The sequence below is a fragment of the Stegostoma tigrinum genome, chromosome 9 (assembly GCF_030684315.1).
Source record: "Stegostoma tigrinum isolate sSteTig4 chromosome 9, sSteTig4.hap1, whole genome shotgun sequence".
In the NCBI taxonomy this organism is placed as follows: domain Eukaryota; kingdom Metazoa; phylum Chordata; class Chondrichthyes; order Orectolobiformes; family Stegostomatidae; genus Stegostoma; species Stegostoma tigrinum.
Genome location: NC_081362.1, coordinates 21,439,623 through 21,465,407, shown reverse-complemented (window position 1 = coordinate 21,465,407; position 25,785 = coordinate 21,439,623). Strand labels below are relative to the sequence as shown.

Below are 25,785 nucleotides of genomic sequence, written 5' to 3'. Positions count from 1 at the left end.
TTGGGACACTTCAAATGAGTGAAATACTTTCACTGAAGCAGCGAGTTCCATGTTTGTCAATGTGCATGTTCAGATGACTTTCAGGATGGCACTATAGACTAGTGTTCAAGGGGAATTTAAGGTCCTCACAACAATTCACCCTGCTGTGCTCCAACAGATTACCAGGACTGCCTCAGGTCCACCAGCAATAGTACTAAGTAAATAACCTCATTGATACTGTCAGGCTGGTGCCTTCTAACCAGTTTATAAAGGGTACAGCCCAGTCGGAGGTTGTCCTCCCGTGATCAACAACTCAGGTCTTGAGTCAAGACGTAGCCCTTTCTTTCTGATTGGGATTCTTTCATATTCTGATTTCTGAAGGATCACCATTGATAATCAAAACCACAAGATAATTTACCTTACAATGAGACCAAAAACTGGGCTTACAAAATGTAAAAATTTACATTGTGACAACTCATTAGGTATCTCAACCTTTACATATATTGAGCATGTGCCCCTTACAGACTTCAAGAATCGGACTCCAGATGCAAAAATATATTCAAAGTGAATTTCACAACCTTCACTGCTATCTAAGCACATTATAGCAACAAAGTACTTATAGTGTGCAGTCATGGTTGTCATCATGGCATTGTGGCAACCATCTTGCATGCACAAAGTTCAACAAACGACAAAGCAGAGATAACCATATTATTTGTTTTGGGTATCCCTTGGCTGACGGATAAATGTTAGCTATGGAAATAAAGGGCTTTGCTCAACAGCTCACATTAGTGATAATAACATGCAAGGAGGCACACAGAATGAAAGATTACAGACTTGAGGGTATTGAGCTAGGTGATCTTAACCACAGTGGTGAGGATTTATGCTCCAGATCATGATCCAACAGAGCTTGGAAAACACTCAGTGGAATGTGCTGCATAAGGTTGAGATCAAATACAACTGTGATGTGCCTACAGGAGACTGATGAGCCTGCCAACCCTCATTAATGGAGAATAATAATTTAAAGGGTGCACTGAAGACTAGAGGTCATACACAATCAAATGTCAATTCCTTTAAGGAGAAAAAATAGCAAGAACTTATCCCTAAATCATGAAGATTTCGCATTAGAAATAACATTAGCATGAAAGAGCGAGGACATACATATTTTTACATAATACTAATAAAACCAGTAATCAAATGACTGCTTTTAACACCCATATGCAGAAACAGAAACAATGATAATCTCCATAAATGCTGTAACAATCAGCCGCGCTGGGCAAATGCTTCCAGAGCAAGTTCAGTTTCAAAATGGTAATTAGAATAGATTCACTAATGAAAGTGAAATAGAAAATATGTACACTAACAAGAGATGATTAGATTACATAAACTGGCCATGTACACAGGTAATTAAAATACTGTGGACAAGTACAGGAAATGATCAAAAGGTTTAACTGTTATAATTTGACAACTAGAATACAAGCGTGCAGAAGCCATCCTACAGTAATACATCGTGCTGGTTAGACCACATTTAGAACAGACAGCAATTCTGGCCACTACACCTTTCAGAAGACATACTAGCCTTAAAGGAAATGCAGCACAGATTTATCAGAATAACAACCATTCCTGGAGTTCAGGTATAAGGAGAGATTACATCAACTAGCACTGTGTTCCCTGGAACTTACGGTCAATGGGTGTTATGATCAAAGTTTATAAAATACAGCAAACTTTGTTTTAAGTGGCATCTTATGAACCAGGACTCTTGATAAACTGGCAAAAATTATATACCTGAAATACAGGAAGTTTACTGCAATATCATGATCTCCACAACGTCCAAGTAATCACTTGAGGGTGTGAGTTAGAAGGCTGTCTGTCGTAAGTTTTATTTAAAGCAAAGTTGCACAAATCAGTTAAATAATAAAGTAAAACAGTGATGTGCATATCCCCTGCATCATATTTCCATTACTTAGTGTATGTTTTTACATTGATTACGTGAATCTCTTGATCAACTGAAAGATGTAGTCAAGTGGTACACTCCTGGTCCCATAGGTGCTGGTCAATAAGAAGTTTGCTGTATTAAGGGAAATTGACATGGCCGCTGGCTAAAAATAGTAACTATTTCTGTTGACTGAGCAGAAAGGAATAGGAGACAGAGCCTAAAAATTACAGCCAGCTTTTGTTAGGAGTGAAGTTAGGAATTATTTCAAATGCAACTGGTGGTAGAAATTTGAAACACACTTGCACAAACTACAGCTGGTGATAAGTAGAATATTAACTTTATATCTGAGATTGATAGTATTTTGTTAATCAAAGGCATTAGGGATATATGCCAAAGAGGTATACAGATACACTAAGGTCAAAGATTAGCCCTGAATTCACAGATGGCAAAATGGGCCCAAGGGGTAAATGACAGACTCCAATGCCCCCTATTTTACTACTTAAGCTTTTTAACATTGACAGAATAAAGATAAAACAGAGAGACTAAGAATTGCTACTTCAAATTCAGAGGCAATTAATTTGCATTTCAATTCAATAGGAATGCTGGTAGTAGGAGAACATGTAGAATGACACACTTGGGAGTTTAAGAGAAATAGACAAATTCATTCATAATCACAGATGTTAAAATTGGAAAACAAATTGACAGTAACATATATGGGAACAGTCAGTGGCTAGAATTGAACATAGTCAGTATGTCAGACAATTTATTGCTTGTACCCTATTCGTAAGCAAGTGTGCTACAAGAGTCTCCCCAGATGTAGAAATAACATTCAAAATCTGGGCCAACTTAGTGTTTAACAGTTATCAAAGAGACATCAAAATTGAAAAGGAATACTTAAAAGAAAACCCATCTTCCAGGGCTAGCTTTGAACACCAGAATGGATCTGGAGGAACGACTTCTGATTAGGACATACAGTCAATGGAGAAATTACAACAAAGGAAGCAAGTTCAGGACAATTGTCTTCAAAAGTAATTGTCGTTTGGATTCAAGACACAACATATTATAAGTTGGGATTCAACCACTCTGAGCACAATAAAGTCAGAGGGCACAAAATCTTTCCAATTGCAAGCTTCCAATGCAGTGGAACCAAAATAGTAATAGCATTGGTTATTGAAGGCACAGAGTGACAGACAAGGCTACATTGATGAAAGAATATCTGATGATGAACTACCAACTAAAGTATAGATAAAACGAATTGATAGATTAAGTAATTGCTCATGAATTGTTCAGTCCAAAAACAAGATAATAGAACCATGTCAACAGCCTTGAAGTTATTAAATTGGGAAATCTATACTTGTTTATTGCTAAAGATTAAGAATACATTTATATGGGCAGACAAGATTCAATGCTTTTACTGGTTTCTAGTCTAATCCTTACAAATGGGTTACTTTTTATTAATTCTAAATTAAAAAGTACTGACTTGCTTGAAGCTGTAACATTTTGCAGCCAGTTATGCCAGAAATAAATTCTCAAAAAATGTTTGTGTATTGGCATCTAGACACAATTGCTTGACATGAGTGTTTGATTGGTGTGTGTGAAATCAGTTTAAACACTAGATTAGATTATCTATACACTGTGTTTACCATCCTACTGGACAATCTTCAAAATACTATGATGAAAATGGTTTTCAGCATGGGACAACAGCAATCAGGAACCCATTTTGTATCTTGAGGATTTGCATTTTCTTTGATTTTTGTAACTAGGACAGTGGATTTGTACCAGCTCACCATGAACACAATACCGAAGCTAGAACACTTTCAAAATTAAAATCCAAGAAACTACACCATGATTTTGGTACAAGGTCCAAGGTTCAATAATTAGAATATAATGCAACATTTTTTTTCCCATTCCTAATTATAGGCAAGCTAAAAGTAATTGTAAAAATCTGGCTTTCTTGCTTCATTCTCAAGAAGAACAGATGGCTACATTTTCCCAAAGGTCACTCTTTCCCAAGTTCAATATATGCAATACTTTTTCTTCAAATTATAGATTAATACAGCACAGAAGGCCACTTGACACACTGTGCCTATACCAACTTTCTGATAAAAGCAATTCAGTCAGTTCCACTCTGCTATAGATATTGCAGCTATACGTCATTTTAAATGCAAGTGTTATGAATCAAAATTAATGATTGTGTAAAACATGGAACAAAGGAATCATGTAAGCTCTCACAGAAAAGGTTTACAAAGATGTTGCTGGGATTGGAGGGTTTGAGAGGCTGAATAGGCTGGGACTTTTTACTCTGGAGCATCAGAGACTGAGAAGTAACCTTCGAGGTTTGTAAAAATCATGAGCGGCATGGATAGGGTGAATAGTCACTGTCTTTCCCAGGGTAGGGGAGTCTAAAACCCGAGCACATAGGTTTAAGGTGAGAGAGGAAAGATTTGAAAAGGGAACTGAGGAAAACTTTTCCATGCCGAGGGTAGTGTATGTCTGGAATGAGCCACTGGAGGAGGTGGTAAAGGTGGTAAAAGGCATCTGGATGGATACGAATTGGGACCGTTTAGAGGGATCTGGGCCAAATGCTGGCAAATATCACATGGGATTCAGGGTGAGCTTGCCAATTGGATGCATAACTGGTGTAAAGGCAGGAGACAGAGTGTGGTGGTGGAGAATTGATTTTTGGACTGGAAGCCTGTCACCAGCAGTGTTCCACAGGGATCGGTTCTGGGTTGTCTTTTGTTTGTCATTTATATAAATGATTTGGATGAGAATATGGAAGGCATGGCTAGTAAGTTTGCAGACGACACCAAAATTGGTGGCATAGTAGACAGTGAAGGTTTTCTAAGATTACAAAGGGATCTGGATCAATGGGTCAATGGGTTGAAAAATGGCAGATGGATAAATGTGAGGTATTATATTTAGGTATAACAAACAAAGATAGGGCTTTTACAATTAATGGCAGGGCCTTAGGTAGTGTTGTAGAACATAGGGACCTAAGCGTGCAGGTACATAATTCTTCGAAGTTTGCATCACATATAGACTGGTGATTAAAAAGGCATTTTGCAGGTTTGCCTTCATTATTCAGACCATTGAGTATAAGAGCGGCAAAGTCATGTTGAAGATGTACAGGAAATTGGTGAGGTCTCTTCTGGAGTACCGTGTCCAGGTCTGGTCACCCAGTTACAAGAGGGATATTTTTAAAGATGCAGAGGCTTAAGAAATTTACCAGGATGTTGCAGGGTATAGAAGGTTTGAGTTATAAAGAAAGGATAGATCGGCTGGGACATCTTCCACTGGAGCACAGCAGGTTTAGAAGTAATCTAATAGCTGTCTTTCCCCAGGATGGGAGATTTCAAGACGAGGGAACACATTTTTAAGGTGAGAGGAAAGAGAATTAAGAGATACATGAGGGGCAATTTTTTTTTTAAACAGAGAGGGTAGTTCACACATGGAATGAAATTCCTGAAGATATGGTGGATGTGGGGACAATTACAATATTTAAAAAGATGTTTGGATAAGTACATGAATAGGAAAGGTTTGGAGTGATATGGGCCAGCAGGAGGCTGGCGGAACGAGTTTAGTTTGAGATTATGTTCAGCATGGACTGGTTGGACTGAAGGGTCTGTTTCCATGTTGCATGACTGCAACTCTAACTAATTGGGACTAGATCAGTTTAGGATATCTGGTCAGTGCAGATGAAATGGATTGAAGGGTCCGTTTCCGTACTATGTAACTCTGCAAAACTGAAGTCTGATACCCAGAATAAATAACTTAAAATTTGTCTCAACAAGTTCACTTGGTTTTACCTGGACAAAGTCAATGCCGTGGGTAAATTCGTAAAATTCAGTGTGGGGTTTGTTTCACAAAGTCTTTGCATTTAAATTAGACCCAAATTTGGTTGTAGCTTGATTTCCTCCAGTTTCTCCAAAAATCCCCGCCTGCATTATTCCTTGTAAAAATTTAGGAATTTGCCAGGCACCAAATGTGGAGCCACTAGGAAAAAGAGCTTTCTTTAAAAAAAAATTAACACGCTCCTTTAACACAAGATTTACATGCACAGGTGTGTTGTTGCAAATTCTTTTTAGTGGGAATTGAGCATATTTCTAGATATACAATGTCAGGTGTAGAGGTAATGGAAAAACTGGTCTTTCAATGCATGACAATAAAATCAGCTGAGATGATAGAGGCACAAGTCAAATTTTAAATAATATTTAATACAAAAAAAAACTTTAACTATTAAAATATTCCATGGTTTGAGAGAGTCAGGTTCCCACAGTTGCCAACAGGCTACAATTCCATGTCAGCCAAATCAGAAACTTGTAAGTTTAAGCCCTACTTCAGCAGATAAACTATGTATACAGCAAGTCAAAAACTTTTGTCACAGTACCATTTTTTGAATGCACCATCAAATGAATCCCACCTGCCTTTTCAAATGGTTTCAGAAAATCCCAATGGTACAATTTAAACAATAGAGAAGTTGATTTCATTTCCTGACCAATGTCACTTCAAACAGACCTTTCAAAATACATAAAACTGTCCATTTAATTATGGGCTGCTATTGGACCATATCCACTGCTGAAATTGATCAGCATTGGATACAAGTGATTTTACTTCAAAACTAACCTATTGTCGGTCAGGCACTCTGGGTACCATAAATGCAAGTTTGTTTCAGTGTCCTAAACACAGGCAACACAATGCCGGCTTAATTATTTCACATTTTTCTGCTGATTTAATGAAAATACACGCTTTACAAGTGACTTAATCCTTGATATTCACAGAACTAACATCTAAAGAATAAAGGGGATACTCTCATACTGCTTCATATTTTAACATTTGAGTGACTTTTGACATCAATTAAAATTAAACTAGCAAAATGCATGCATTTCAGCAAAATCAAAAACAAACTGTAAAATGCTTACTTATTTCCACCCAATAAATAATTGCTCTGGGGTCCTTGGCCATATTCTAGTTGTAGATCCTGCAGTTCAAAGAAAACAAATACATGTTGCAAATCTATATATTCATATCAATTATAATGACGGCAAATATTAAAAACCTTCAGCACAATAAAATGGAAGTGTGTTAGGACAGATTTGAGAGATGTTTGAAGCAAAGAATCTGCGATTCCCAAATTTACTATTAGAATTTTTCAAACAATCCCTTAGTAAATAAAGTAAATTTGACTTTCTGCAATTTATGTAAAACAGTTAATATTTGGCCAGTTGTTTTAATAAGTTTCAAGAAAAAAATCAACCACATATAATAGTAGTTTAGTTACAGGACTGAATCACAACATCCTGCAACAAAAGACAGCTTTCATCCAAATGCACTTGCCTCATCATGATTATTTAGTTGGTAGCAATTCAATCTTAACTAACAATGTGCTTTCATGTGCCAGTATTCCGTCCATTCTTTTCAGTTCTCTTACAAATGAAGGAATTCTCCTCCTGATTACTGTAGCAGAGGTAGAGGCAATTGGTACATTCTCTGCCTTGTGAACTGGTATTAGTCATGACTAAAGGGTAAGCACACTCACCCAAGACTGAAGATCAAATCATATTCTGGAATTCAGCATAAATGTTTGACTGACACTGCCAGTGCAGTACCAAGGGAGGGCTGCAGTATCAAAAATACAGTCTTTTGGTTGAGATATTAGACCAAGGTGTGTCTCCCCTTTTGAAGAGCAAGAAAATGTAAAAGCCAATAATAAGAGAAAACAGCGAGGGAAATGCAAATAAAAACACAACTGTCACATTATTTTAATCCACAACAAATCAAGTGCCTCAGCTACGCCAGGCTCCGTGTCTCGGAGGAGGAAGTGGTGCAGGAGCCAGGCTCCGTGTCTTGAAGGAAAGGCAGACGGTAAAGATGCCAGTGCTGTGCATCCCAACAGCTCTCAATTGAAATCACACTGATGCACTTAATGAGAAGTAAACAAGCAAACTTGCAACTTAAGCAACACTTCATTTTTAAAATTATTTTGAAAAGGGAATCAACAAGCACATAATTGGAAAATCCAGAAGGTCCAATTTCAAGTCTCAGAGCATGTCCTAACAGATTGAATGAAAACAATTTAAGGAGAGTCTTGTAACAGTGTCCCCATCTCTGGACAAGAAATTCTATATGCAAATCCCACCTGCCGCAGAGAATTCTATGATCACATTGATTAAAAAATAATTACACTGTCTGCAAGTGACCATGAACATTCAATCATGTTTTTTTTAAACCTGCCTTTGCTGTTATAAATGATCCAATGAAACTTAAGTTTGAGGAACAGTACCTCACTTTATGATCTATCCAATCCAATGCAAAGCTCTGTAATCCCTGCCCAACTTTATTTCCTTTACTTTGCATATCACATTATTACTTCAGTTTTGTTTTTACTTTCAGACAGCAGCTGTCCATTTTTTTGGCATTTATGCCCTCCATGACTTTTTTTTAAACTTGTACCTGTGCTCTCTATTCTGCACAGCTGTTTTGTCACTTGTTCTCTCCTGTATTCCATTCTATCACAGATCTTCCCTTTCGTTCTTTTCCCACCCTCACCCATTTTGAAACCCAATCCATTAGTTTCTAATCTTTCAGAGCTAAGAAGGTTATCATTTTGAAATGTTCACTGTCTGCATAGATGGAGCCAGATCTGAACAGTCTCCTGTATTGCTACCTTTATTTCATTCTTTTCAAAACTTCATCCATGCTCAAATGAGCAGACGTAAAAGACTGAAAATTTAACAGCAATGAAAACTTTGAGACTTGATCTTTGTACTGCATTGTGTCACTGTAGCTCAGAATTTACAAGCTGTCTTCACCTTCTGTGTAATGCACTGGAGTAATTTTCCTCAATAAAAATTGGGGGAAAAGGTGTTTGGAAGTTTATGGCCTTATTCTGTCCTTTCAGGGAGAGTTTGGAATTTACTGGAGTGAATGACTGACTACCTTGATTCTGAAAACAAGTTTGAGTGTTTGTAATTAGTTTCATGGTCCTGTGTCTTCCTATTTCCTAAAACTGTACTGAACACAACTGGAAATGTTGGCTAGTTCATAATAAACTGCTAACTTGGTACTGATGACAAATGAAGGATATTGAGAAGACCGCAAATAACCATTTGCGAAGAACACTCAAACTATTTGCATTTGCGGAACTAAATTAATGTATAAATTTGAATTAATACTTGTCCACTTGTTTTGAGGCACCTTTTCAGAATACAAGTCTTCTGATGTGAACTCTTCATCATAGTTTTATAAAAGTGAAAGCAGCTGTGATTTTACCAATGTTAGAGGTACACTTAAATGGAGGCTGTCCAATAGCACATCATGAAAAATATTGATCAAAATATCTCTAAAATGATGAACTATCGAACATGAAAATTTACGTACTCAACAAAAGAAAGTCAACTTCAAAGAGTTCATGCACCCAAGTGCTAACTATCTCAACACTAAATAAGCATGGTTCAAAACAAAAAAAAAGGTTCCAGCTGTGCTAAATGGTATTAAAGAAGTTTGCTATCCCACCTCTATTTCAGAGCCTCATTTGGCGCATCGCTTTTAGTACAGCTTCAGACACAATTTTTACATTTGGAAATGCTGTATTCAAAGCAAACATCCAATGGTAATTTTGTATTTCTAGAATTACTGTTACTTCTCAAATATATTGCAGATAATCTTGAATGTTGCTAAGTCCAGAGAAATATTTCTCTCTTTTGGCTGACTGACATTGACGATGAAACAAACACTAATATATGAGGCCAATATTTTTATCATAATCTTTTACCATATTTTTCTACTTTTTACTTGGCTTGCTTTTTAGATAAACATATACTCAACAATTTACATTGCTTTCATCTTGATGGTTTTAAGATGGAAACCACTTCAAAGAAGGTGGGCTTTTGCCAATTGAAAACAGACTCAAATGGCAGCTCTATTTCTCCAGCAGAAACACTGAAGCCTTGTATAAATACTGTAGTATTTTCAGATCAGTCTCTACATTAAAACCTGAAGAACTACTGACTGTTTCATAAACTAACCAGTGGCTCTTGGAAACTTATTTCAAAAGTAAATTTATCTATTGGACATCAAACTGATAACACTTCAATGAGCCTTCCCCCAAAATATTTAACAACTTGGTAAGTATTCTCACGCTGAAAGAATAGGATTAGTTTTAAATGTAATGACTCATGCAGTTAACAATGCAGAACGGCCGAAGTAAAGATTAAAAGGAAACAGAATGAGAGTAAAACTAGTTAGAAACATACATACATATTGTAAAAAGGAAAAGAATAGCAAAAATAAATGTGGGTCCATTGCAAGTGCATTCAGGAGAATTTTTAAATGGAGAATAGCGAAGTGGCAGAGAAACTAAACAAAGGGCAGGCAATGGCCTAGCAGTATTATCACTAAACTGTTAATCCAGAGACCCAGGTAATGTTCTGGGGATCCGGATTCAAATCCCACCATGGTAGATGATGGAATTTCAATTCAATAAATATCTGGAATTAAGAGTCTAATGACGACTATATATCCATTGTTAATTGTCAGTTAAAAACGCATCTGGTTCACTAGAGTCCTTTAGGGAAGAAAACTGCCATCCTTACCTGGTCTAGCCTACATGTGACTCCAGACCCAGAGCAATGTAGTTGACTCATAACTGCCCTCTGGGCAACTAGGGATGGTCAATAAATGCTGACCAAGCCAGCAACGCCCTTATCCGGTGAATGAATAAAGAGAAAAAAAATTTAAATGAAAGTAAGGTGGCACAGTGAATATGTTTGGTGCAAATGGGGAAATGTCTCAAGTGAATGAGTAGGCAGTGGGGAAGGCATGCAAAGTTAAGCCATAAAGCCAAAAGACATAGGGATGGAATAAACCATTTTGGCCCCTTGAGCCTGTTCTGCCATTCAATAGAATTGTGGTTGATCCAACATTCCTCAAGCCCATTTCTGTCATCACTATTAATCTCAGCCTTAAATATACACAAGGACTCTGCCTCCACGGCTTTGCAAAAAGGAGTTCCAAAACTTCTCAACCATCAGATGAAATTCCTCCTCAACTGAGTCTTAAATTTGAACCTTTTTATTCTGAGGCAATGCGCCTTGCATCAGATTCTCCTATGAGGGGAAACTTTCTCTCAGTATTTATCTTATCAAGCTCCTTAAGAATTATATATGTTTCAATGAGATCACTTCTCATCCCTCTAAATTCCACCAAGTCTCAACCTGTTTAGCTTTCGTTCACTAGACAAGCCCTCTATACTGAAAATCATCTAAGTGAACCTTTTCTAAATTGCCTCTAATACAATGTATCTTTCCTTAAATACAGACCAAAATTGTTCAGTACTTTAGATGTGATCTCACATGCACCAAATACAAACGCAGTAAGACTACTACACTCTTATACTCCAACCCCTTTGAAATAAGGGTTGGCGCTGCTGGGGATTCAGGTGAGCGACAGCAAATGTGGGAAGGTGTCGCAGGCAATAGTAAGAGTGATACAGCATAAACCTTGGTAGGAACAGGGTTCCAAAACAGAGATATAGTGAGTATGAGACATTAGGAAGAAGGCGGTGACACTTAGGCTAGCAGAGTTCGGAAAGCCATTTAACTTTTCACGTGCTGTTGGACATTTCTCAGACAACCGAGACTCTACTGATCTGGAAACAATCTCAGATCAGGTTCCCATTCAGTCTCCATTGCCAGTCCTGGGAGAAAATATGTCCTACTTCTCCACTACACCGTCAAGTAGGAGCTTCAGGTCCGAGCACACAATATAGAGAGACAATTTTCCTTCCTCTGTAATGTCTGGGGCAAATGATAGTAACCTTTCAGAGCAGCTATGGACTGACAATGTTTGTCAAGGCCCATAACCACCTTTTAAAGATTACGGTGGTGTCAGAGATGCTGGTCAATTACTGGATATCACCACAGTGGTGAGTTGTTCTGTGTACAGTACTTAGTATAATGGAGCTAGAAATAAAAAAACATCAGCACCATACAGGTGGCGTAAGTAGTTAATGAGGTTGATTGAAAAGACGCAATAAGAAAACCCTCTAGGCCTTAAGGAAAGAGACCCTCCATGATTCAGTCCCAAGTCTTGACCAAATACATAACATACTCCAAGATGTTGAGGTAACCTTAAACAGGTGTGGATGTTATACAACCAGCTGATATTCTGCTCAGTAGTTACAGCAATATCAAAACACTTGTGAAATTCAAAAACTTAAATGTAAATAAACCAATATTAAATTACAGTTAGCTAGAGTTAATGCTGATTTAGATATGCCAGTATTCAGATTTAACCTCCAAACATCGATAATAATTCTCATGTCAATTTTCTATATCAACATAACAATTACACTAACATGACTTTAAAGTCTAGTTTACATTATTGTTTATTTTAAGACTTCTTAGTCAAAACACACCACCAGAAAAGAAAATTAGCTCCCTATTTTACCATCACAAATTCTGTCCCTTGGAAGCACCTGAGGCTGAACCAGGCCATTTGCAAACTTAGTGTTGTATCTGGGCCTGAAAAAAAATCTTCCTGCCACACATCTACTCAATTATCAAGTAAATCTATTTGCATCTACCCCGGTTTTAGCTTACTTGCTCTTGAAACTACGACCCATGATCATTTCAACAATGTTCTGGTCAGCCTCTCATTTTATGCACCATGCAAACCTGAGCTGCACACACCAAGTCTCATTCACCCTTGTACTCTCAGACCTTGATTTCCTCCACTTTCAAGAGCAAATGAATATTTAACTTCTCATTTTCAAATTCCTCTATCACCTCACTTCCAACCCTCAAGATCTTTGTGGTCCTCTCACTCCAACCATTTGCACGTCCCAAATTATATCTGTTCCACCATTCTTAGCTGTGCATTCAATAGCCCTGGTTCTACGGCTCCGAATGTCACCCTCCTTAAAATGCACCTCTTTCCAAGTTTTTGATCATCTTTCCTAACATATCCACATTGCTCGGTGTCAAATTTTATTTTGTCCCATGAAGCATTTTCAGACATTCTAGGATGTCAAAGGCAGTATATGAATGCAGCGTTTTTGTTTACTTGGTTAGTAAATATGATACATTCTAATAGTCATTTGGTAGCAAGAACAAGAGTAGTGCTTAAAAATTAAAGACATTTTTGTATCTTATTTTTGAGTTCATCAGGACAAGTTGCAAGCAATGCCTAAGCAAACTGGAAAACAACAGTGATGCTGTATGGGAGGTAAGTGCTGATTGATTAGCAAGTAGACACTGATAGCAGAAGAATGAAAAAGACTAACATTTATGCAATGCACCTTATTGCAGGCTCAGCTGACAACTGTAATTTGGTTCAGTTTAATTCTTCTCAATCTGGATTATTTAGGAATTGTCATCTAGGTAAAGAATCTCAACTGATACTGTACGCTGTGGAGTGCTTTGTAGGGCCAGGCTTATAGTACTTTGCTTGCTGTGAACAACCAAGTGGATAAGCTGTTTGATTTAATTCATCAGTCTTACGTACAACCTAGCATCACACCAGTACTGAAATTCATATACCACATCTGTGTGACAGGCAGGTCATTGCTTTCACTTAAAAGCAGTTACTGATCAGGAGCAAAAACCATTCATTTTGCTACTTCACAGTAACAGCATGAAATAGCTTGCTGCTTCTTTTATTCCATTATGGAATATGGGTGTCACTATTGCCCATTCCTAATTTCCTGAGAAAGTAACAGTGAGCTGCGTTCCTGAAACATTAACCTTTGAGTTGTTGTGAAACCCATGATGCTATTAGAAAGGAAGGTCCAGAGGTTTTGCCCTATAATAGTGAAAAGGCACAGCATTCCAAGCAAGAATGCAATGCGATTTGGAGGAGAACTTGCAGTTGGCAGTCACCAGTCCTTCTATGTGGTAGGTCTGTGGATTTGGAAAATGCTCTCACACGAGCCTGGCAAATTACCGCAGTTAATCTTATAGATAGTACATACTACTGTCGCTGAGCACTGATAATGAAGGGATTGAATGATTAAAGTGGCCATTGGGGTGTCAAACAAGCTGTTTTGTTATGGATGATGTCAGAAGTTGGAAGTTGTTGAAGCTGCAGGTGTTCCATCACACTCTTGACTCGTGCCTTGTACATTGTGAACATGCACAAGGGATACAGAAGATGAGTTACTTGCTGCAGAATTCCTTTCTTTTGACCTGGTCTTGTAGCTACAGGATTTACATGGACAGACCAGTTCAGTTTCGGATCCATGGTAACATGAAGGATATTGAAAGAGATTCAGTAATGATAATACCATTAAATGTCACGGTGCATTAGAGAGATTCTTTCTTGTTGGAAACGGTAATTGTCCGGCACTTGTGTGGAATGATTGTTACTTGCCATTTATCAGCTCAAACCATAACGTTGTCCAGTCTTGCTGCACATGGACACCGATGGGCTTGAACACTACGCAATTATCGGCAAACATCCCCATTGATGAAGCAGCTGAATATGGATGGATCTAGGACACTAACACTGAGGAACTCCAGTAGTAATGGCCTTGAATGGAGATGTTTGGCCTCCAACAATCACAGTCATCATCTTCTGTGATAAATACAAATCCAAACATTGGAGAATTTTCCTTCCAATTCCAACTGGCTCCAAGATAACAAGGTGTCGAGCTGGATGAACACAGCAGGCCAAGCAGCATCAGATCTACACCTTGTTATCTCAGATTCGCCAGCATCTGCAGTTCCTACTATCTCTCTCCAACTGGCTCCAGTTTTGCTAGGATTCCTTGATACTATACTCAATCTAATGCTGCCTTGATGTTATGGATAGTCAATCTTACCTCACTTATTGCTCAAACTTTTGCAATATCTTAAATCTGAAGTAGACTAGGCATTTTCAGGACTAAATGGGCCTAAGGGCCACAACTTCCATCAGTTTGCACATTTACACCAAGAAATGATATGATCAAGATTGCCATTACCCATGAAAACGGCTTTGATGTAACCCATTACAGCATCGAGCTTGCACAGTCAGCAAATGGTTCAGACTCTTACTTATAAGGTTGACGATAAGGGCAGTCTTGCAGTGTACAGAACTGTAAGAATCCCAACACATACTGAGCAGTGAAGGAAGGTCTACATTAGCAGAGAAAACCTCCCAACTTATTTCCCAATTGGGACATCAAGGGAAGAGAGCTCATCTGACTGCTCCATTTTAAAGGTAAATTTGAGGATAGGAGTGAGTTTAAGACATGCAAGGAAATTTGTACTTACAGACGCGAATTCAAATATAGCAAACGTATCATTTACATATCAGAGATACGCTAAGTTAGGCATCATTCCATCAAAGACATCTTTCTAACAGAACCCAACAAAAGATAGTTGAGACACCTGGGCCTAGCAAGTAGCCCACTGCAACATCATCTACAAAGACATACAAGGTGTATGTCAACCATACAATTTCACGAGTTCATAAGTTCAACGAATACTGATTCACACTATGCTGGCAGATCTAGATACAGTGCTGCAATGTCTGTTGCTTCCTCAACTGTACATTAGTGAGTAGGCTAGAAATGTCAAGTGAGCATCCGGACACTGCAACTGCAAAAGGAATCTTTCACCACATACATGAAAATCTAGAATTTCGGAACTGGTGAGATGTTTGGCAAGTGTCACCTACATACCCATGATTCAATGATTGTACCATATAAAACATTCCTTAGGTGGTCACAACTAGCAAGGCACTGAACATATGCAAATAGCTCACTCTAGCGAAATTCAAACAGTGCCCAACACAGGATGTGATTCCAAGATTAGACAATATTTACTAAATAATCAGTGTACAAAGAATTAAGTTAACAACCAACTTAAGATTCAGTCCAGTTTGCAGTATATGATATGTGAAATGTAAGCTACATACATTAAACACTTAAGAGTCCTGTTTGCTGCTGACAGGAAGAACACAAAAAAAAACTGCGCCCATTTTGTCTCAACAAAATAGGTGACATTCATTCTATGGCTCATTCATCAGGACCATACCTTTACCAGAATCAACTGTTTTGGTTTAAAATTTAAATAAAACTTAGCAGTTAATCATTAGTCACCATTAACTGATGTTTTCTCAATCACAAAACCTTTACCAGTGTTCAATTGTCAACCAAACAACACATTCTTTTCATGTACTATAAATGTTGCTTTCCCATTACTTCGGTATGTCTCCTCAATTGTCCTGACGTTAGTAAGACAAAAGGCTTTGACAAAAATGTCTTTTTTCGGCAATAATGCAGTCTTGTAAAAACAAAAAAGATAGAAACCACAAGCCAGTGAAGGATGCTTTCAACAAATATTATTTGTTCACTGCTGGCAAAATTGCTGTATACAAGTAGATTGGTTGCGGCTCTAAAAGAAAACAGAAAAACAATACCCTGAAGCAGAGATCATCAATTATGGTATTAAAATTATACAATAAATAAGGATGATAATGCAAGAATTTGGACATTCCCAAACACAAATTCCAATTATCTAGTTTATAAAGATTTCAGCAATTTGTGCAATTGAGCCCAAGGATTGCACAATACTAAATCAGTTTTTCATTTGCTTGCATATCCTATGAAAGAATCACGAAAGACAGGGTCAAGGTTTAAGAGATAATGATTGACAGAAAAGAAAGACACCTGAAAACGACAGACTGAAATGTAAAAAAAAAAATACCAGATTAGGTCTTGCTGTGTAGTAAATCTCTTCTGAAATGTCCAAAAAATCATCACAGTAGGGCTGTTCAGCAGATAAAGACCAGAAAACCTGTTACTTATAATAAACCCAAGAACAAAGCAAGGGCAAGCATTTTCTATCTGGTTGGTCTCAAACATAATTATTCTAAGACAAATAATATTGAGAACTAAACACTTGCATTATTTACATTTGCAGAGAAAAGGCCAGATATTTCTTGTACAACGCTCATTTACTCCTAATTTTGTAGGAATCGCAATGAATAATATTTTGAACATGATTATCATTTAGAAAGTAGAAATATCACTTCAAGTTGTAAGTAAACATCAAGGGATGTCCCAGTAAGCAGGACTAGACAGTAAACACTTCCTTTAACTGGACTGTATCTTTCAAATAAACTAGAGAACAAAATTTAGCATATATTTTTATTGTTTGACACATATGGGGAGCACACAGCTTAACTAGTATTTTTAAATCACCATTCTGAACTGCAACTGAAAGCAACCTTCAACGGGTTTCAGAAAAGTTAGAATTACTCCCAATCAAGATCTCTTTTTAAAATTAGTTGCAAATCTGGTAACTTGCCATTTTCTGACTGTTTTAAGCATAGACCTTTCTTAAAAACTAAATGACACAAGAATCTTACTTACAAGTTCATGATGAGGCTCTGTTTCTTTCCGCATTGGTGGATCAAATTTTATTTGTCCAACTGCAGAAAATTACAAGTTAAGACTGTTATTCAAAAAGAAGCAGCTCACAGTACATGTTATTTCAAAACAAAAAGGACTATGCCTCATGCACAGAATAATCTGATTTGAACTCTGCATGCCATTTGCAACAGGCTGACATCCTAATACCTATTTTTGATAACCTCATAAATCGACAAGTCATCTGCAAAATATTCCCTTTCAGAAGACTGTTTAATGTATAGCCTCAATACAGTCCTACATTTACGAATCAAATATCTTCTTTTCTCAAAGTACAACAGAGTTACATCATCTAGTAGCTGACCCTCCACTATAGTATTGAGGGACAGCTTCACTGCCAGAGTTTCTGTACTTCAGATGTGATGTTCAACCAATCAACCAGGATGCAACAGAACTAAGACAGTATTCCAGAACATGAGGGTTCTTGTGTTGCATTGAAGTGTCCCTACCTCTGAACAAGAAGACCAGAGTTCAAGTTCCTTCTAGTCCAGAGCTATGTAATAATAGGTTGATTAGAAAATATCTATTCCAGACAGCAGGGGCCGTCTTGTGGCACAATCTCTACCCTTTGACTGGGAAGTCCGAGTTCAAATCCCATCTGCTCCAGAGGTGTGTAATAATGTGAACAAGTTGATTAGAAAAATGGGTTTCCCAGAGAGCAGGGACTCAACCTCTGAGCCAAGATGTCTGGGGTCAAGCCCCATTTGTCCCAGAGATGTACATTATCATCTCTGAACACACTGATTAAAAATACAAACATTTAAAAGAAGAGGGGTCTTGTGGTGCAGTAACATTGTTCCCAACCCCGAGCCAGGAGACCCAGGTTCAAGTCTCACCAGCTCTAGAGGCATGTAATAACATCTCAAGTTAATTTTTTAAAAATTCTAAAAAGCAGAATTATCCCAAGTGTCCTTGCTAAAATTTATCCTTCAACTAATATCACAGAAGATAATTATCATAAGCCTGCTTGGCACATGTTGGTTGTCATATTTCCAAAATTTTTGCAACTGTGACAATGTCGCAGCAGCACTTTACAGGTTGTAAAGCACTTTGAGATATCCAGGTGCTGTGAAAAGCACTGCACAAATGCAAATATTTTAGTGCTAGGAAAGTCTTCACACTCAATACAGCCCAAGTAGCACCTACAATATTCAGATAGCACATTGAACAAACTCTCTTTAGTAATCAGGTATGGACACTGCCACTGCATCACAAGAACCCTCGTGCTCTGAATACTGCCTTACTTCCACTACATCCAGGCTGATTGAGTTAGGAGTCTTCTCAAACCTCAATGCATTCAAAGTTATCAAAGACTCAAACCAAATTTTAGCTTTTCCATGAAAAATAACAGAAACCAAACTAAAACAAAAATTTCAGCAAGGAGAATGACACCAGGTGAATAAAGTCAAGAAATGGAACTGAGGGGATGCCTAAATATGTAGCAGTTGAACAAAACTTAAATAGCCATATCTGTGGCTAATTTAATTTTCTGGTACATGCTTCACATAGAAGTGAACAGAACTAAAGAACAAGACAGAATATTCTGACTACTGAATACAAGTTAAACTGTCGAGTTAAGACAAAAAGAATGCTAGTTGCTCCCTGTCAATACCTTATATTCAACTTTGTAAACTAGCCCAGGATTCTATTACATAAAAGAAATGGAATCTAATTTGTCTTTCTGAATTCTACAAATAATGGGATCAGGGATTTAATCTACATCCTAGTTTGCTCACAACCCAATACTGAACTTTCCGATAATTTTGATACCAAAAACAAACTGACCGGGGGGAAAAGACTATTTTTTTGTTAGACCTTAAGACCATAAGGCATAGGAGCAGAAATTAGGCAATTCAATCATGGCTGATAAGTTCCTCAACCCCATTCTCCCACTTTCTCCCCATAACCCTTGATCACCAAGAACCTATCTATCTCAGTCTTAAATGTACTTAATGGCCTGGCCTCTGCAGCCTTCTGTGGCAGTGAATTCCATAGATTCATCGCTCTCTGGCTGAAGAAGTTTCTTCTTATCTCCGTTCTAAAAGGTCTCCCCTTTAAGGCTGTATACTCGGGGTCCTAGACTCTCCTACCAATGGAAGCACCTTCTCAACATTCACTTTGTCCAGGCCATTCAGTATTCTATAAGTTTCAATTAGATCCCCCCCCCCCCCCCCCCCCCCCCACTCATCTTTCTAAACTCCGATGATTATAGTCCCAGGGCCCTCAAACATTCCTCGTGTTAAGCCTTCCATTCCTGGAACCATTCTCGTGAACATCCTCTGAATCCGCTCCAGGGCCAGTACGTCCTTCCTGAGATCTGGGGCCGAAAACTGCACGCAATACTCCAAATGTGGCCTGATCAGAGCCTAAGCAAGCCTCAGGAGCACATCCCTGCTTTTATATTCAAGTCCCCTCAAAATAAATGCCAAGTCACATTTGCCTTCCTGGCTACTGATTCAACCTACAAGTTTACCTTGAGAGAATCCTGGACTAGAACTCCCAAGTCTCTTTGCACTTCAGACTTCTGAATTTTCTCCCCATTTAGAAAATAGTCCATGCTTTTATTCCGCTTACCAAAGTGACCTCTCACTTCCCCACGTTGTACTCCATCTGCCACTTCTTTGCCCACTCCCCGAACCTGTCCAGATCCTTCTGCAGCCTCCCCACCTCTTCAATTACTACCTCACCCCCCACCTAACTTTGTATCGTCTGGAAACATAGCAGCAAACATAGCCAGAATGCCCACAGTTCCTTCACCTAGATCATTAACATATAAAATGAAAAGTTGTGGTCCCAGCTCGGACCCTAGCGGAACACCACTTGTCACCGGCTGCCATCCTGAGAAAGACCCTTTTATGCCCAAACTCTGCTTTCTGTCAGACAGCCAATCTTCTATTCATGCTAGCACCTTGCCTCTAATACTAACTCTAATGATATCCATTGGTAAAGTACGCGAAGATTGGAGGGTGGCTAATGTTGTGCCTTTATTTCAGAAAAGCTGCAGGGAAATACCTGGAAATTACAGACCAATGAGTCTAATGCCAGTGGTGGGTAAGTTGTTCGAGAGGATTTTGAGAGGCAGACATTTGGAGATGCAAAGACTCATGTGGCAGAGTCAGCATGTCTGTGTGCCTGGGAAATCAAGTCTCATGAATTTGAAGGTTTGAGTTATAAGGAAGCCGATAGGGCGGGACTTTTCCCTCTGGAGTGTAAGAGGCTGAGAGTTATAGAGATGGTGGATAGCCAACACCTTTTCCCCATGTTAGGGGAGTCTAAAACCAGGGGGCAAAGGTTTAAGGTGAGAAAGGAGAAATACAAAAGGGTCTAGAGGGGCCCGTTTTTCAGAGCAGGATGAGTATCAGGAATGGGCTGCCAGAAGTAGTGGTGAAGGCAAGTACAATTTTGTCATTTAAGGAACATTTAGATAAGCACATGGATGAGATAGATATGGAGGGAAATGCACCATATGCAGGAAAATAAGACTGGATTAATTGTGAAAACTGGGTGTCATTGACAAGTTGGGCCAAAATACCTGTAAACCTCTATGGCTCTATCCAGTAGAGGCAATCTATGTTTTTTATTATCCATGGAGGCATTGATGTAAGTAAAATTAGTATGTATTACCCCTGACTTCATTGTTTGTAATCACTGACAATATTCCTTGTAAAATTTTGTTCCCATCTATTTTTTTCAGTGAAAGATACCTTAATTTCTTTTGCATTTTCATCTAACTGTTGTTTAACCCAGAACAAAAATTATCTGAAGCCAGAGATAGTAGGAACTGCAGATGCTGGAGAATCTGAGATAACAAGATGTAGAGCTGGAGGAACACAACAGGCCAAGCAGCATCAGAGGTGCAGGAATGCTGATGTTTCGGGCCTAGACCCTTCTGCATTTTCTGGAGTGGGGTCTGGGCCGAAACGTCAGCTTTCCTGCACCTCTGATGCTGCTTGGCCTGCTGTGTTCCTCCAGCTCTACATCTTGTTATCTCTTACCCCAATTGAAGCCATACATCTTGCTGCACTGTTTAGTTGCAATTTGCCACTGTACTTTTTAACTGTCTTATGACTCTGTTTTAACTAAGCGTTTTCAATACAATTATTTGAAATGAGAATAGTGCAGAAAGGATGCATCTGCCATGTAATCTGTTTTGTCCGAGTTTAATATTGATGTTTTGTCAGTCTTTATTCATTACCATTCCATTATTCATACAATGATTAATACAGATGTGTTATTTACCAGGTGAATATTACTTAACTGAAAAGTGTTCCAAATTTGACAAAGGGCAAATAACACTAATAATCTCCAGTCCTTTTTAGGATCAATGTTATTGGTGGCTCATGAAAACACAATTAGGATGTGAGATGCACGTGAACTAAACTGAGGCCAGTAATCATGTGTTTCATATACATGCAAGTCAGAAGCTTGTGTACCATATTTCTCCTGCTTTTACATGCCCAGTATTTCGTGCCCAAACAGGAGACATCTTCCTAACAGCATAAGCAACACTTCAGGATATTGACGTACTTTAAATTTTCCTTGAATACCAATGTATCAAATATCAAAAACTGACAAAAACAAAATTCTGTCATACTTCAAAGAAGAATAATTTAAATGAACAGATGTGCTCCCTAAATACATAGCAGACTTCTCCTGAGAAACACAGTACTGATTGTATGCAACTTCTGTTCACTTGCTACAAACAAAATCTCCTCTGCCATCTTCGGGATACAGGAATGGTTTTCAAATCTTAGATGTACTTGTGCCTTAGTGAACTAGAGATTTGTTGTGATGTACAGAATCATTTAGTTGAAAGGGAGAAAACAATATTATGAAGACAGCACAATTTTTTTGATGCAGGACTCTGTTGCAAGGCTTGATGTACCTTTGCACTCTTTTTTTAAAAAATGACATTTATATTGAAAAAAATGGAGAGAAAATTGACTGTGGAATAAATCAGTAGAATGGGTAAGGCTAAGCGAAGAGGGAACCAAGTCTTGAATGCCTAGAATTGTATGTGAGATTTAAACAAAGGGGCCAACACCTATTATTAATTTCAAGAAGAAATCTAGTTCTCAGGATTACTTTCCGAATCTCAATTGCTTATGATTTGGATTTGAAGTATGCTCACCTTATTTGGTTTTTAACTAACGCGGTCAGAAGACTAAATCTGAGAGTTTATCTTAAGGTATTTCAAGTATTGTTTTGTTCATCCACATTGCGGCAGCAGGATTGAGAGTCCCGCATGCTGTGTTGCCTGCCCGGTGCCAGGGTAAGGGATATCTCTGACCGGCTTGAAAGGATATTGGAGCAGCAAGGGGAGGATCCAGTTGTTGTGGTCCATGCCGGAACAAACAACATAGGCAAGACTGGGAAAGGGGGCCTGTTCAGAGATTATCAGGAGCCAAGAGCAAAATTAAAGAGCAGGTCCTCAAGGGTTATAATCTCTGGATTACTGCCCGAGCCACGTGCTAACTGGCAATAGGGCCAGGAGAATAAGGGAAGTAAACACATGGCTAAGAGAGTGTTGTGGGAAAGAGGGCTTCCTTTCCATGGGGCACTGGCATTAGTATTGGGATAGGAGGGATAGCTGGGGTAGTCTCCACCTGAATCAAGCTGGGACCAAATGTTCTAGTGAAAAAGGGTAAATAGGCTGGTCAATCGACCTTAAACTAGAAAGTGGGGGGGGGGGGGGGGGGGGGGGGAGAGAGAGAGAGAGAGAGAGAGAGAGAGAGAGAGAGAGAGAGAGAGAGAGAGAGAGGAGAGAGAAAGGAGGAGGAGGAGGAGGAGAGGAAATGGCGAAACTTGCTCCAGTGGGAAACAAAGTAGCAGGTTAAGGTCTGTAGTGGTGGACTCAACTACGTGGAAAAATATGAAAGAAATGACAGGGAAGTAGAACTCAGGAGGGTTATTAAAGTCTCCAGCACAGACACAAATAGAATAGTGTGTTTGGAAAGGGCTAGCAATCAAACACTGGAAAATGAACAAAAATGAGAAGAGGGAGGGTTAATACGGAACTGAAGGTGTTATATCTGAATGCACGCAATATAAGGAATAAGGTAAATGAGCTTGTGGCATAGATCTAAACTGGCAGGTATGACATGGTAGGCATCGCTGAGACAAGGCTGCAAGGGGATCAGGATTGGGAACTCAATATCCAAGGATATACATCCTGTCAAAAAGATAGGCAGGTGGGCCAAGGGGTGGGGTTGTCTTATTTAGTGAGAAATGCAATTAAATGAATAGGAAGAAACAAAGCAGGGTCAGATGGTGTAGAATCTGTGTGGGTAGAATTGAGGAACCGCATAAGGTAAAAAAAACCATAGTTGAAGTTATGTAGATTAGCTTAGATTATCTGGAAACAAGCCCTTAGGCCCAACAAGTCCACACCGCCTCTTGAAGAATCCCACCCAGACCCATCCCCCTATAACCCACACACCCCTGAACATTACGGACAATTTAGCATGGCCGATCAAGCTAGCCTGCACATCTTTACACTGTGGGAGGAAACCGGAGCACCCGGAGGAAACCCACGCAGACACGGGGAGAATGTGCAAACTCCACACAGACAGTCACCCGAGGCTGGAATCGAACCCGGGTTCCAGGCGCTGTGGGGCTGCAGTGCTAACCACTGAGCCACTGTGCCACCCATACAAACAAGCACAAGCCTATGTACAGGCCTCTAAGCAGTGGTCAGGAGCTGGCACGTAAGATACACCAGGAGACAGAAAAGGTGTGTAAGAAAGGCAAAGTCACAGTGATCGTGGGAGATTTCAGTATCCAGGTGGACTGGGAAAATCACGTTGGTAACGGGTTGCAAGAAAAAGGAGTTTGCCGAATGTCTGCAAGATGGCTTTTTGGAGCAGATTGTGGTGGAGCCCACAAGGGAACAGGCAATACTGGATTTAGTGTTGTGCAGTGAGGCAGACTTGATAAGGGAGCTTAAAATAAAAGAACTCTTAAGAGGCAGTGATCATAAGATGATAGAATTTACATTGAAATTTGACAGGAGGAAGACAGAATCAGAGATAACAGTATTAAAGCTGAATAAAGATGACTACAGTGCTATGAGGGAGGAGGTGGGCAGAAGTGATTGGAAGAGAAGCCTAGCAGGAAAGACAGTAGAATAGCAATGGCAGGAGTTTCTGGGAGTAATTCAGGAGATGCAGCAAAAATTCATCCCTAGGAAAAAGAAGCATGGTACAGGGAGGATGAGGCAACCATGGCTGACTAAGTAAGTAAGTCAGGGACAGTATACAAGCAAAGAGAAAGCACATAATGTGGCGGCGGGCAGTGAGAAACCAGAGGACTGGGAAGCTTACAAAGACCAACAGAGGGCAACATAAAAAGAAATAAGGAGGAGAAGATTAAATGAGGGTAAGCTATCCAGTCAAACAAATGAAGACTGTAAGAGTTTCTTTAGATATCTAAAGGGCAAAAGAGAGGCAAGAGAGGCAAAAGTGGACACTGGACCACTGGAAAATGATGGCGGAGAGATAGTAGTGAGGAACAAAGAAACAGCTGAGGAACTGAATAATTACTTCATGTCAGTCTTCACAGTGGAAGATACGAGTAATCTCCCAAAAATTCAAGAGTCGGGGGCAGAGCTGCGTATGGTGTCCATCACCAAAGAAAAGGTGGTAGTAAAACTGATTGGCCTGAAGGTGGATAAATCACCTGGACCAGATGGACTACACCCCAGAGTTCTAAAGGAAATAGTGGAAGCGTTAGTGGTGATCTTCCAGGAATCTTTTGAGTCAGGGAGGGTCCCAGAGGTCTGGAAAATTTCTACCGTGACACCCCTCTTTTAAAATGGGAAGGCGGGAAGAAATGGAAAATTATAGGCCGATTAACTTCAGTCGTGGGCAAGATTTGAGAGTCTACTATAAAGGATGAGATTTGTGAATATTTGGAAGTGTATGGTAAAACAGGGCAAAGCCAGCATGGTTTCATCAAAGAGAGGTCATGCCTGACAAATCTGCTAAATTCTTTGAGGAACTAACGAGCAGGGTTGACCAAGGAGAGCCAATGGATGTTAGCTACCTGGACTTCAAGGCGGCCTTTGACAGGGTGCTGCACAGAAGGCTGTTGAGCAAGATAAGGGCCCATCTCAACAGTATTTACGTTCAAGAAAGGCATGGATGGCAGGGAACTTGTGGAAATAAATAGTGATGTCTTGAAGCAAGACTACATTACGAAGAGGTGGTGCTGAAAGTCTTAAAATGTATTAAGGCAGTTAATTCCTTGGGACTTGATGAAATGTCTCCTAAGACTTTGTGGGAGCCTCAGGAGGAATTTGCAGGGCCCTGGCAAAGATATTTGTATCACAGAAAACTGTCTTCACTGTCTACTAAGATTACAAAGAGATCTGAATCAAATGGGTCAATGGGTTGAAAAATGGCAGATGGAGTTCTTCCTGGATAAATGCGACGTAGTGCATTTTGGTACAACAAACAAG

At 39.1% G+C, this 25,785-nt stretch overlaps 1 protein-coding gene across 12 annotated transcripts in view; it reads right to left on the bottom strand.

Moving 5' to 3' along the window:
- Window positions 1–25,785, bottom strand: part of map4k3a (mitogen-activated protein kinase kinase kinase kinase 3a) — a 229,454-nt gene that overhangs the window by 62,373 nt on the left and 141,296 nt on the right. For 7 of the 12 annotated variants that reach the window (XM_048536080.2, XM_048536081.2, XM_059648405.1 and 4 more), the window contains 3 exons: window positions 17,271–17,329; window positions 16,603–16,665; window positions 6,835–6,893 (listed from right to left, as the gene is read on the bottom strand). In XM_048536080.2, coding sequence (XP_048392037.1) covers window positions 6,835–6,893; window positions 16,603–16,665; window positions 17,271–17,329 — 181 coding nt within the window. The remainder of the gene's footprint in view (window positions 1–6,834; window positions 6,894–16,602; window positions 16,666–17,270; window positions 17,330–25,785) is intronic. The other 5 variants (XM_048536082.2, XM_059648406.1, XM_048536088.2 and 2 more) reach the window with 1 other exon arrangement.